The sequence below is a fragment of the Schistocerca americana genome, chromosome 2, assembly GCF_021461395.2.
Source record: "Schistocerca americana isolate TAMUIC-IGC-003095 chromosome 2, iqSchAmer2.1, whole genome shotgun sequence".
Lineage (NCBI taxonomy): Eukaryota > Metazoa > Arthropoda > Insecta > Orthoptera > Acrididae > Schistocerca > Schistocerca americana.
In genome coordinates this window covers 393,698,419-393,712,682 of record NC_060120.1, presented here as the reverse complement: position 1 = coordinate 393,712,682, position 14,264 = coordinate 393,698,419, and the positions used below count along the sequence as shown (strand labels likewise).

Here is a 14,264-nt window from a genome sequence, read left to right as displayed (position 1 = left end):
GGATTGGGGAGAAGAGAAGTTTGTGGCATAACTTGACCGGAAGAAGGGATCGGTTGGTAGGACATGTTCTGAGGCATTAAGGGATCACCAATTTAGTATTGGAGGGCAGTGTGGAGGGTAAAAATCGTAGAGGGAGACCAAGAGATGAATACACTAAGCAGATTCAGAAGGATGTAGGTTGCAGTAGGTACTGGGAGATGAAAAAGCTTGCACAGGATAGAGTAGCATGGAGAGCTGCATCAAACCAGTCTCAGGACTGAAGACCACAACAACAACAATGTCTAAGCAATTAGTATTTTCAAATCAGAGAAGTAACCACTTTAACACATAGGTTCTTTTAGTAACAAGAGTCAGTTTTTTTTACTAATAATTGTAAATACTTTTTAATTTTACTTTATACCATTTAGGTACTTGTACAACAAATTCACATACATATTTTTATGTGTATCACTTCAAAATATTGTACATTTTTTTGAACACTGGAAGTACAAACAATATCACAATGTAGAAAAGGAATGGAAGATATGGTATTTTTACAATGAAATACATAACACTCAGCAGCATATCATATAATGGTATCAGTAAAATATTCTTAAATTGCACATATACATAAATATATGATACCTTTTGATATGGCTGCCAAAAATGTTTTACACAGAATATATATAATTTAATTTACTATAACATAAAGGCACACACAACATAGTGTATGATGTATATCAAAGATAGAAGAACTTTTATTTACAGAAATTTATGTGGTAATGGAAAATCGTGGATGGAATACACACAGTGCAAGGTGCGAAAACAAGCATCCTCTTATGCTGTGTTGAGGAACTAAGAGACACATTAAAAATAGTTGAACACACACACACACACACACACACACACACACACACACACACTAGTTACACCACAGAGCTTGGGGAGTGGAGTGTAGCACTGTGTGTCCAACGAAGAATGAGAGCAAGCACACACAGCAGTTTCAATGTTCAACTTCTGTGAGTCTCTCAGCTACTCTTTTCCAGCATACAGTGATTAACTGTATTTACTCCACTGTTATACGTACTGAAAAATGCATCATTGAAAATTATAATACAGTAAACATCTGAACACATTAATCTTACACACTTGTCTTCCTGGCACAAAGTGAGATCTGAGTTTATACTGCAATACTTGCAAATTTTGCTCATACTTTGACTCTTACATTATTCAATCTGTCTGTCAAGAGCTGTCACTTCTCTAACTTTAATTTTTCAAAACAATATAACATTTAGATATCAATCACACAAATTTAGGCCACGAAATCATCAACTAGATTCAGATAAAATTAAGAATCATTTTGCACATATAGCAAAAATGAAGATATATCAATGAAAATAATCAATGTTTGAAAATACGAAGTACTAGGATAGATAAAAAAACCTACTCACCAAGTGGCAGCAGGCAAAAATACATAACAAATAAGTGTAAACGTGTGACCATTCAGTGCTAGTGGCTTCTTCTTTGGGTTGAAGGGAAAGGAAGAGGGATGAAGGAAAAAGACTGGTGTGATTTAGGAAATGGGAAGAGTTACAGAAAAGTCGACCAGAACTCTGGGTTAGAGGGGACACACATTGGATGGGATGAGAAGGAAACTTTGATCTGCAGCTCTGGATGACTTTTCTGTTACTCTTCTCATATCCTAAACCTCACTAGTCCTCGTCTTTTGTCCCGTGTCCTTTCCCTTCAACCCTTACGCCAGAAGAAGGAACCAATGGCTCCAAAAGCTCACATGTTTACACATCTTTCTTATGTGTTTTATTCCTACCACAACTTCACGTGTAGACTTTTTTTTGAAAATCTATCCTATTATATAATAAAAATAGAAAATATGCTGTACAAGCATGCTACTGACGTGTTCACTTCATAAAATATTTTCCTTTCTGAAATTATCCCTGAAGTGCTATACTCCTAAATTCTTAACCAAAATAGTATCATCATTTTATGCTGAAATTTGTAGTTGAATCTATGCAAGGCAGAACCAATACAATCTGTTAAGAATTTTCATCAGCATTTGACTTGAATCGTAAAAGCAATCACAAGATGCAGCCCTTTGTGGCATTGCTTCTGTCTAGCAATATAATTAAAAACAGTCCATCAGTTAAGAGCCAGAGACCAAAACATTGTGAATGTTTCCCTCATTCCATTATTTCTTTACAGACTTACTTCTGAGAGACACAATCCCTCCACATACACACTCAGTGCACTGTAAATCCATGAGAAGATAGTAGATAGCAAGATTTTCTTCAAATGTGTTCTGTTTTCTATTCAATTTCCTCAATCGAGAGCCTCTTCTCACATTATGACAAACAAACAATTCTTTTGATACTATTAACCAACAGTACAAAAATTAAAATATCACTTTTCAACAGATCTTTAAAATTCAATTTTTAAAAAATATCACTATATATGGCATTCACAGTTTATGCTAGTGTGCTACAATGAAAAATCAGTTCTAACAGTATTTTTTGAGTGATCCACATTTGTTTTTGAACACAAAACACAGAATATAGCACAGTACACATTTTTATACATAAATGATTGATGCAATCATTGCTTTTAATAAAGTTCTATGTGATGCTATAATAAGTAATAAACCATTTTTATAATACTTTCTAAGGCACCATATAGCGAAATGTTTCAGTCACAAAGGGGACTTATGATGATACAGGAGCTGCAGGAAGTGATGTCATTTAAATGATTTGTTCCTTATCCAGTGAAATGAGGTACCATCAGTGCCATCCACTTATTCTTCCTCTATAAGTAATTGGCTTCCAAATAATCTGTAAAGTATTACATATTTGTATGAAGATAATGTATAACAGTCAGTAGACAGGTTTAAAATCTTATAACTGGTTTTTATTTCAATGTATGCTTAGATCCAGGACCAGCTCTATATATTTAGCCAAGCTAGATGAGTAATTTATCACTTATTGGTTATTATAATACTACATTGTAAAGAAATGTATTTTCGATGGATCATCCAGTTATTGTAATATGCCAGAAGACTGTTTAGTAGCACTTTTGAGAGAGTTAATTATAAAAACAGAGGACCAACAGAAAAATAGAAAACTGACAAATTAATGTAATAATGCAGTCATGAGGTAGAACAACAGTAATAATACTGCCTCCGGCCACATTAAGATCGTCAAGAATTTTTTTTTTTCCTGTTGTAATTTGCTTGGTGCAGGCTGGAAAGGAAATTTATCCACTCTTCCAATGGTAAGGCAATACACACATAGTGGCTGCTATTCCGGCATTGACAACTGAAGTGTTTCACTGAAGCAGAGCTGCACAAGACTGGTGGTGTGTGGCCCATTGGTAATACTGTTATGTTATTACATTGGTCATAAGGCAAGTCTGCTAATAATGTGAACAGGAAGTGAATCTAATTTACTTCAGTTTTCTGGATTTATGTCCTATATTTGGCGTTCTCTGAATCGTGACTTAACTAGTTTACCTATGCGAGAGCCGGACCTGCTTAAATCTTTTAATGAAGAACCACAATACATGTGAAATGAGACCAAGAACTACAATAACACTAAGGGCAGCTAATGCACCATGTTTCTGTAAACTAACAACCTTTATGAGTTATCGGCAGATTGGATCAGTGAATCATATTGTGATGTGTGATAAGACAGCTTAGCTGGTAGTGCTAATTATGAAATGCAAAATATTCACATTCAAATGCCAGTTCTGTCATATTTTAGCTTCTCTCCAATATTAATAAGCAAAATTAAATATAATTTACACATGCTTTAAAAAATTTTAAAAAATTATGTCAATCAGGAGAAAATTGCTTGACTCCAGAATGAACCCTTAGCCCAGCAACAAGCCAGTTCTTCATGAAATCCTTTCTTCCAGAATTGCTAGTCCTGCAAGCTATGCACAAGAGATACTGTGAAGTTTGGAAAATATGAGAGAAATATTAGCTGAACTGATGCTGTGAGGATGGGTTGTGTCATGCCTGTACAGCTTAGTTGGCAAGCACGATTCCCAGTTCCAATCCCCAAATGACACACAATTAAAACAGATACAAAGTTTCTAAAAAGTACATGTTTCACAAGCAAAACTGTAATTAATGTACTACAGAAAAAGGAGTCTCACTATACTATATATCCAGGGGTCGCCAAGAATTTGGCTCACAGGCTTTGCCTTGGCACAAGTGTCATAGTGCTTAGCCTAGCTAGCACATTTCCCCTATCGCCCATGTTTTCTCAGCATGAATAGGGAGAAATTGTGACTGTGCTGTATTGAAATGGCAATGCAGCTGCACAGCCTAGGACTTGGTTTTATATTTCACATTTCTCAACAACACTGATCAAAAGAAAAACAAATTTTCAGTGTTATTTAATTACTTTTGGCACAATGAAGACATATAATTTGTATCTGGTACAAATTGTTAGCATACAGACAGACACAGACAATTTCATGGATTTTCACACTCAAATTGCCACATAATCATGACTGACTTAGTTTTGTAATTGAAAAAACCTCTTTCACTTGCATAAGTTGATCGAAATATTGTAGCACTTTTGCAAACTTATTACGGAGGCTGAGGAAAGCAATGCAGAACACCTTGCAGTGTCTTACTGTAGGTAGTGTGCAGTCAAATCCAATTAAAATTTAAAGTCTCCAATCCATTATGGATGTTCTAATTTCTGTTCCTGCAATCCTTTTTCTTCATAAATTCAACAACAGCAGGTCTCAAATTGAAAAATCATTGTACGCATGCCCCTTGACTTAACCAGCATACTTGGCAGTAATATGTAGTCTCCATACTCTTTGATTGACTCCACTAAAAACTGTTGCAACTGACACATTGCGTGCAACTTCAGAAATTTTGCTATTTGAACAATCAATTTTTTTCACGTGCTGCATGCCTACAAATTTAGCACAAAGTACTTTTGATGTACAGGACAATGAATCCCATCTGTCGATCACATAAGTTTTTGCTCTTTCATTGCCAAGTAAATCTTTAAACTCTTTTTGCATCATACTGTAGTGTCATTTCACAGCAAATTTGGAGTACAATTTGCTTATGTGAGTGCATAATATATATCAAGCATTCTCTTCCCTAACTTCTCTCATTCCCATCCATTTTTAAAGGCTTGTTACAATAGATCACTACACTGCTTTTGGCGCAAGCAGCCACTGGATCTGTTCATGTCCTTCATATCATGAACAAATAGCAAAGGGTAAACAGCGCTTACATCAAGATTCTGCTGATCCGAAGGGAATTGTCTCGACCGAAAACTGCTACACCGCAATACCAAATGAAATGCACTCTACCAGATACTTCCGGGAAGGAATGACTAAACAAATCAAAGACAGGCTGTGCCTTGGCCCACTTGCGGACCACACATCCTGCATGCATGGAGTTTGGCACACCGCAACTGGCCCTGATGCAAAGTATCGCATACAGTCCTCACAGGAAGCAGCACTTTCCGAATCTAAACAATTTACAGAAAGAGGTGTCAATGAGGTATTCTTTTTAATTTCTCTAGAACTTCCATGATTTCTCAGTTTCTTGACTTATATCTTGCACCAGAATAGAGCATACAGCATTCAAATTATTAGGCAAGGATATAAAGTCTGCTTAGAAATTTAGGTTTTTATCTTGTATTTTGCTTGTGCATACCACTGTTACTGCAAAACTTACAGTCACTATTAGCAAATAAGATAGTTAAAAACTCAATCTCAGTGTAATAGTGAGTGTATGAATCTAAAGATGTCAAGAGTGCCCTTTTTTTGCAAAATAAATCCATCTCCGTAGCAGAAGGTGGCTAATGCATTATTAGAGTAAAGGCCTTCAGTCTAAAAGTAGCTGTGTCAAACATTTGGTGAAGAGATTTTTGTTTACAAGAAGCAAGATTTTGGCATATAGTTCATGACCAAACAATATATAAGTAATTTACACAATAAAACACTTTACCAACTACATTTACTCATACACTCACATTTTTAAGTGCAATGATTTACATTGGATTTGTATATGGGGCCTCTCTCTCTCTCTCTCTCTCTCTCTCTCTCTCTCTCTCTCTCTCTCTCTCTGTGTGTGTGTGTGTGTGTGTGTGTGTGTGTGTGTGTGTGTGTTGTTCTGCTTCTCTTGTCCTGCAGCCATCTTTTTTTTTATTATTTTAAAGTATTGTGTCTCCTCCATAGCATAGAAATTAATACATATGTACAACATTACAAACAAACAAACACACACACACACAAACACACACATACATAAATAACTGCATTTGAAAGTGGAAAAAAATTGCTGAAATGCATCAAAATATGCATGCAGAAATGTAACTCTAGTGTGCTGTTTCATTATTTAAATAATTAATGACTAGGCAGGAGGCTTTTGAAAAACACAGATCATGAGGAATTAAATTAAGTGTATGGAACTCTGGGTAAAAACTTAATCTCCCAATAGTGACTGATAGAGTGAAGGCCTGTGGCATTGCTAAATGTGCTCTATCTTTTGATTTGGGATGTTAAGTTCAGCTTACCCCTTGGTGTTTACCTGCCAGTGTAGCATTTCATAAAATCAACTGTTTTAACAAGCGCTATGAACGAAACTTGCAAGCTAATCACTTCCGTTATGACAAGTCTAATTGGTGGCACAATTTGCACATGTCTGCACACTGCAGCCTCTGTTCTTGGTGGCAGGTTTTGAACTATATCAGAAATCATCAAGAATGCCTTTAGAACGACGAAGATGCCATTATCAACAGGGCACTGAGGTTGAACAGGGTCACGTAAAAGGGCTATGGCAAGCTGGATGTTTCTTCCGCAATATTGCAGATAGACTTGGCAGGAATGCAGTCACTGTACACGACTGCTGGCAGTGGTGGTCACGGGAAGGTAGTCACAAGAAGACTGGGCTCCAGAAGACCATGTGTCCGTACCGAGAGGGAACACCGTCACGTTCAGTGTTTGGCTGTTGTGCATCCTACTGAGTTTGCAGGGGCAATTCGAGAAGCAGTTGGCACCACAGTGACACAATGAACTGTTACAAATCAGTTACTTTGAAGACAGCTATGAGACAGACACCCTGTAATCTGCATTCCACTGAGCACAAACCACTGTCATTTGCAACTTCAGTGGTGTCAAGTGATGGCTCATTAGAGGATGGAGTGGAGATCTGTTGTGTTTTCTGATAAAAGCTGGTTCTGCCTCAGTGACAGACATGGCCACGCCTTAATTAGGAGGAGGCTAGGAGAGTGCCTGCAACGAACGTGTCAGTGGCCTAGGCACACTCGACCTGCAGCTGGAGTTACTGTCTGGGGCACGATTTCACACGACAGCAAGAGTACTCTCGTGGTTATCCCACACACACTGACTGCAAATTCCTATGTCGGTCTGGTAATTTGACCCGTTGTGCTGCCATTTGTAAGCAGCATTCCAGTGGGTGTTTGCCAACAGGATAACATTCGCCCACATGTATTATTGAACCTAACATGCTCTATAGAGAGTTGACATGTTGCGTTGGCCTGCTCGATCACAAAAACTCTCTCCAATCGAGCCCATAGGGGACATCATTGGAAGACAACTCCAGCGTTATCCATGACCAGCACTGTCCATCCTCGTATTGACAAACCAAGTGCAACTGGCATGTGTCCATCCTGCAACATCCGGCACGTGTATGACCCAATGCTTGCATTCAACATTTATTATTGTACTAGTATTTTACGTTTGCAATGGCTTTTCTTACACTTACATTAATCTGTGATCTTGGAACACTAATCACTTAAATGGGTTACCTAGACAAATGAATTCCCAAAATTTTAGAAACTTAGAAGAATTATTTCTTGGTGCTGAGATTTTTTTTCACGAGTGTATTTTACCATATACATATATATAGCAATGGAATTAATATCGAAAGATGAACATTGTCATACAGGTACAAATGAAATAAGCATGATGAAAGATAAAAGAATTCTTAAGTTTAGTTTGAGCAAATACTAAGAAGTACTTCTCTACCTGCAACATCATTGAATCCTTCCTCCCTGAGTGCAGATATCAATTTATTCAGTTTTGCTTCCTTAGGCTTCAATCCTACCCATTCTTCCAAAAGGTACTGGACACATACATCACTGTTTTCTCCATAAACAAGAACACGCATACGAATATTATTAATGCATTTTGTAAGACCTAATGTATGTGCTAAACTCGTCCATCCTTGAGCTGCTCTATAGTTTCTTCTGACAACATTCATCATTTCTGTTGTCAACTCTGCCAAAGGAAAACAAATCTTGTTAAATCATCATAAAAATAAAATTCTCAATAAAACACCGCTAAGAGAAATTGCTCTTGCAAACACTTTGTTTGTTAGAACTATCCTTTCTTACAAGTGATACATGACGATGAAAAATTTATCACAGTTTTAGGATCTCCTCTATCATTAGAAGTATTACACTGATTTATCAATAGCTCTTTTTTTTTATTGTGTCACATATGAACACCCAATACCCACTCCAGGTACATGACAGACACAAACTGATCAGCATTCTACCCTCTTGCATTATCTAATGACTGTCTACCAAAGCTGGAGCAAGATTTTAATTCCAACATTGTTGACATAACCATTCTGGCATTCACCAGAAGTGATTTATGGTTATTTGGGGAGACTTTATTCAGGCTGAGGACAAGAATCTGTGACCTACTCCTTCCAAATTAGGATCTTCTATATTAAAATTGCACAATTTAATTAGCAACTAAAGATATGTTCAAGGATGATCCAGTGTAATATCTGAATGTCCGTTTTTGAACAGGAATGAAGTGCTATTTGTAGCCAGACATATCTTGTAATGCGTTAAAAATTAATGCAGGAGAAAGAAGACATCTACAACATCATTACTTCCCATAATATTCATGGACTCAGTTTCCACATTTCCCACTATTGCCACTAATCTATTCTAGCACAAGATAATTAGAGACACTGATAAGATTAAAATTTAAGAATAAAGAGTTAGTCCTCTTCACAAAACAAAAAGTTACAAATTCCTGATAAGTGCAACTGAATCTATAAAAGCAAGACAGGAGACAGACTGAAAGAAATAGATTTTACATTGAGAAATGAAAACACACACTACAGTGAGTGTACCCTGTTCCACTGCCATCGGAATTTGCGGCACAGAATTTTTCTATACAGGGTGATCCAGGAGGAACGGTCAATATTCAGCGATGTGACAGGAATGATGATTTGAAGCAAAGAAGTCTATTAAACACAGACTCTAAAATGAATACATTAAGATCTATGAGTACTTCTTCATCTTTGATACTGCAAAGCAGATCTCTTCTAATGCAAGCTCTTTGCTTTCCATGTTTTGAGAGGAGGTATTATGGGTGAAAACAAGAAAAAATTGTCTAGTAAACATGGGCTTTACACACATCTTAAGAGCTATGAGCACTTTTTCTGTAGAAGAGATGTGTTTCACAGTAGTAAAGACGAACAAGTGCTTATAGCTCTTAAGGTATGCATTTTTGAGCCCAGGTTTATTCGACATTTTAGCTACGAGGTGTGTGTGTGTGTGTATGTGTGTGTGTGTGTGTGTGTGTGAAAATAATTGGCCATTATATGGCTGAGGAAATTTTCTGGGTAGCACTTCGGGCAAAATGGAGAACTAACACACTTAAATCTCCATCTGTACATAGCTGGAACCAAATATATGTGTTACAAATTTAACATTTTATGCAGTATCACCTCACAATGATAGTAATGCAATCAATCATTAAAAGAAAAGGTGATTTAAAATTCACTCTTACTCTGCCTGTAATGAGCTAACTGTATATTAGTTGACTTCGTTTATCATATACGAGAAAAAGTTTTAATTGTCATGTTGGAAATATGAAGTTACATAATTAATTTTTTGTTTGTTTGCAAGTGTGTTTGCAGACCTGGTACACAGCAAAATCCCCATGCCACCATATCAAAAAACACCGCTACAGGGGCCAAAACAAAATAGTACAAACGATCAATAAAGTCGAGTATCGTGCGGTAAATCTTTTCTGCATTTGGAGTGGAACGACGCTACAACAACCCAAGCTGTGTTCGTCGAAGTGTACAACAATAATGCACCATAATACGGCACAGTGGTTAGATGGCACAGACAATTCCAACATGGTCAAACAAGTCTGAATGACATGGAACAAAGTGGCAGACTACATCTTCATAAAGAACCAAGAAAGATTACTGCATAATAGGTGTAAAATACAGTGTAGGGCTATAGATAGAGAGATGCTGAATGAAACACATTTTGCTCTCAAGATAGGAATGTGTAACGCCTTCAATGACTACTGTAGCAGAATACTGTCAAATGACATTTCACAAAATGCAAAGAAATTCTGGTCATACGTAAAGGCTGTAAGTGGCATCAAAGTTAGTGTCCAGTCACTAGCCAGTGAGACAGGAACTGAAATTGATGGTAGCAAAGCAAAAGCTGAAATGGTTAACTCCATCTTCCAATGTTCCTTTACAAAAGAAAACCCAGGAGAACTGCCCCTATTTAATCCTTCTACTACTAAAAAGATACATGAAAAAAGCTGAAATCGTTAAAACTGAACACAGATCCAGGGTCCGATGGAAACCCTGTCAGATTCTATACTGAATTTATGGCTGAGTTAGCCCCTCTTCTAACAATAATCTATCAGAAATCCCTCAAACAAAAAAACTATGCCCTGTTCTTGGAAAATGGCATGGGTCACACCTGTCTACAAGAAGGGTAGTAGAAGTGATCCACAAAACTACTGTCCAATATCCTTGACACAGATTTGTTGTGAAATCTTAGAACATATTTTGAGCACAAATGTAATGAGGCATCTTCAACAGAATAACCTCCTCAACACCAATCAGCATGGATTTCAAAAACATCGATCATGTGAAATGCCACTTGCACTTTTCTCACATGATATACTGAAAGCTATCCAGGCAACCAGGTAGATGCAGCGTCTCTTGATTGCCAAAAAGCCTCTGACTCAGTACTGCATCTATGCTTATTGTCAAAGGTACGATCATATGGGGTATCAAGTGATATTGGTGACTGGATTGAGGACTTTTTGGTAGGGAGGGCACAACATATTATCTCAAATGGAGAGTCATTGCCACATGTATAAGTAACTTCGGGTGTGCTCCAGGGAAGTGTGTTGGGACCCTAGCTGCTCATGTCGTATATTAACGGCCTTGCAGACAATACTAATAGCAAAATCAGGTTTCTTGCAGATGATGCAGCTACACATGGGATCAGAAGTATCCGGGCACCCCAAAAACATACTTTTTCATGTTAGGTGCATTGTACTGCCACCTACTGCCAGGTACTCCACACCAGCGACCTCATTAGTCTTTAGACATTGTGAGAGAACAAAACGGGGTGCTCTGCGGAACTCATGGACTTTAAACATGGACAGGTGATTGGGTGTCACTTGTGTCATATGTCTGTACGTGAGATTTCCACACATCCGTAGGTCCACTGTTTCCGATGTGATAGTGAAGTGGAAACATGAAGGGATATGTACAGCACAAAAGCGTACAGGCCGACCTCGTCTGCTGACTGACAGAGACAGCCGACAGTTGAAGAGGGTTGTAATGTGTAAAAGGCAACATCTATACAGACCATCACACAGGAATTTCAAAACTGCATCAGGATCCACTGCAAGTACTATGACAGTTAGGCGGGAGGTGAGAAAACTTGGATTTCACGGTTGAACAGCTGTTCATCAGCACAAATCATGCTGTTAAATGCCAAACACCACCTCACTTGGAGTAAGCAGAGTAAACATTGGATGACTGAACAGTGGAAAAATGTTGTGTGGAATGACGAATCATGGTACACAACGTGGTGATCTGATGGCAGGATGTGGGTATGGCGAATGCATGGTGAACATCATCTGCCAGCTTGTGTAGTGTCAATAGTAAATTTCGGAGGCAGTGGTGTTATGGTGTGGTTGTGTTTTTCATGGAGGGGGCTTGGACATCTTGCTGTTTTGTGTGACATTATCACAGCACAGGCCTACAGTGATGTTTTAAGCACCTTCTTGCTTCCCACTGTTGAAGAGCAAGTCAGCGATGGTAACTGCACCTGTCAACACGATCGAGCACCTGCTCATAATGCATGGCCTGTTGCGGAGGGATTACACGACAATAACATCCCTGTAATGGACTGGCCTGCACAGAGTCCTGACCTGAATCCTATAGAACACCTTTGGGATGTTTTGGAATGCCGTCTTCGTGCCAGGCCTCACTGATCGACATAGATACCTCTCCTCAGTGCAGCACTCCGTGAAGAATGGGCTGTCATTCCCCAAGAAACCTTCCAGCACCTGATTGAATGTATGCTTGTGAGAGTGAAATCTGTCATCAAGGCTAAGGGTGAGCCAACACCATATTGCATTCCAGCATTACAGATGAAGGGCACCACAAACTTGTAAGTCATTTTCAGCCAGGTGTCTGGATACTTTTGATCACATGGTGTACCTATAATAAAGTACTAGCTGAGGGAAGCTGTACAAATATTAAGTCAGGCCTTGATAAGATTTCAATGTGGTGCAGAGATTGGCAACTTGCTCTAAATGTTCAGAAATGTAAAATTTTGCACCTCACAAAACAAAATTAAAACATAGTAACCTGACTGCAATATCAATGAGTCACTGTTGGAATTGGCCAACTCATAGAAATATCTGGGCGTAACACTTTGTAGGGATAGGAAATTGAATGATCACATAGGATCAGCCATGGGTAAAGCAAGTGATAGACTTTGGTTTACTGGTAGACTACTGGGGAAGTGCAAGCAGTCTACAAAACAGATTGCTTACAAATAACTTGTGCAAGCCAGCCTAGAATATTGCTCAAGTGTGTGGGACCCATACCAGATAGGACTAACGGGGGATATTGAACATATACAGAGAAGGGCAGCACGAATGGTCACAGGTTTGTTTAATCTGCGGGAGCATGTCACAGAAATACTGAAGCAACTGACCAGGCAGACTCTTGAAGACAGACGTAAACTATCCTGGGAAACTCTATTAATGATGTTTCAAGAATCAACATTAAATGATTACTCTAGGGATATACTACAACCCCCTACGTATGGATTGTGAGGGTAAGCTTAGAATAATTACTGCATGCACAGAGGCAGTCAAACAATCATTTTTTCCACACTCCATATGTGAATGGACAGGTAGAAACCCTAATAACTGGTACAATGGGATGTGCTGTCTGCCTTGCAACTCACAATGGTTTGCAGAGTATAGATGTAGATGAAATTGTGAGCGATGTGGAGGCCCTGAAGCTAGATGACCGGAGTATCACAACTGAGGTCATAATAGAAAAAAAAATTAAAATCAGCTGCTCATTAGTTTTCAACATCTTACATGACACTTTGAAGCTCATCGCCCTCTACATTCCACAACTGCTCACACCCATTCAAGAAGCCTGCCAAACTTATGTAGCAGTGGAAATGTTGTGGCTGTGCGAGTGAATCCAGACAACTTCTTTAGCCGCCTAATAACCATGAGCGAGTGCTGGGAGTATCACTACGACCCAAAGGCAAAGGAGCATAGCAAACAGTGGAAACATATGGATTCACCACTGCAGAAAAGGCAAAGACATGCCATTATTTGGTTAGGCAATGCTGAGTGTATTTTTGGGACTAACACGGTGTGGCAACTTGAGGGGAAAAATTTTATGGGTGCATATTAACAAGACTGTGTACACAGAGCATGGTAGGAAGGTGTCCAAGGAGGTATTTTTGTTCCACGACAATGCCCCAGCTCATTCAGCACAGGACATAGCCATGGATGCTACTTCCTTGGGCTATCAGGTTTCTCACCCTCCCCAACCCTCCCTCGAACTCTCCTGACATGGCTACCAGAACTTTCATACTCTTCACTCAGATAATTCACTGGTCAGCAGATATTTAAAGACTGACAAGGAGGCGATTTTCAATTTGGAATGTTTCATGAATAGCCAAAGTGCAAACTTCTACAACCAAGGTCACTGGCACAGAGTATGCAGGCACATCCACACAAGAACTCAGAAGTGAAAAATAATCATGTATCTAAACTTGAAAACACATTACCCACAATAAAATGTAGTGCTTAGGGCTATTAAGGGCTTATAATTCTGAAATATATTGCAAATATACATAAGATGAAGTTTGCAGAATTTCATTACGACTTTTAAATACATACGTGGATATCCAATCACACTTAAATCTTCTGGCAGTTTAACAATT

The 14,264-nt window shown here is 38.4% G+C and overlaps 1 protein-coding gene across 1 annotated transcript in view; it reads right to left on the bottom strand.

The window, feature by feature from the left end:
- Positions 1-445: 445 nt before the first annotated feature.
- The window catches only part of LOC124593698, a 110,848-nt gene continuing 97,029 nt past the window's right edge, over positions 446-14,264 (bottom strand). Inside the window, exons 3-4 of the mRNA XM_047132001.1 lie at positions 8,017-8,268; positions 446-2,822 (exon numbers count right to left, since the gene is read on the bottom strand). Of these exons, the coding sequence (XP_046987957.1) occupies positions 2,797-2,822; positions 8,017-8,268 (278 nt within the window). The 3' untranslated portion in view covers positions 446-2,796. The remainder of the gene's footprint in view (positions 2,823-8,016; positions 8,269-14,264) is intronic.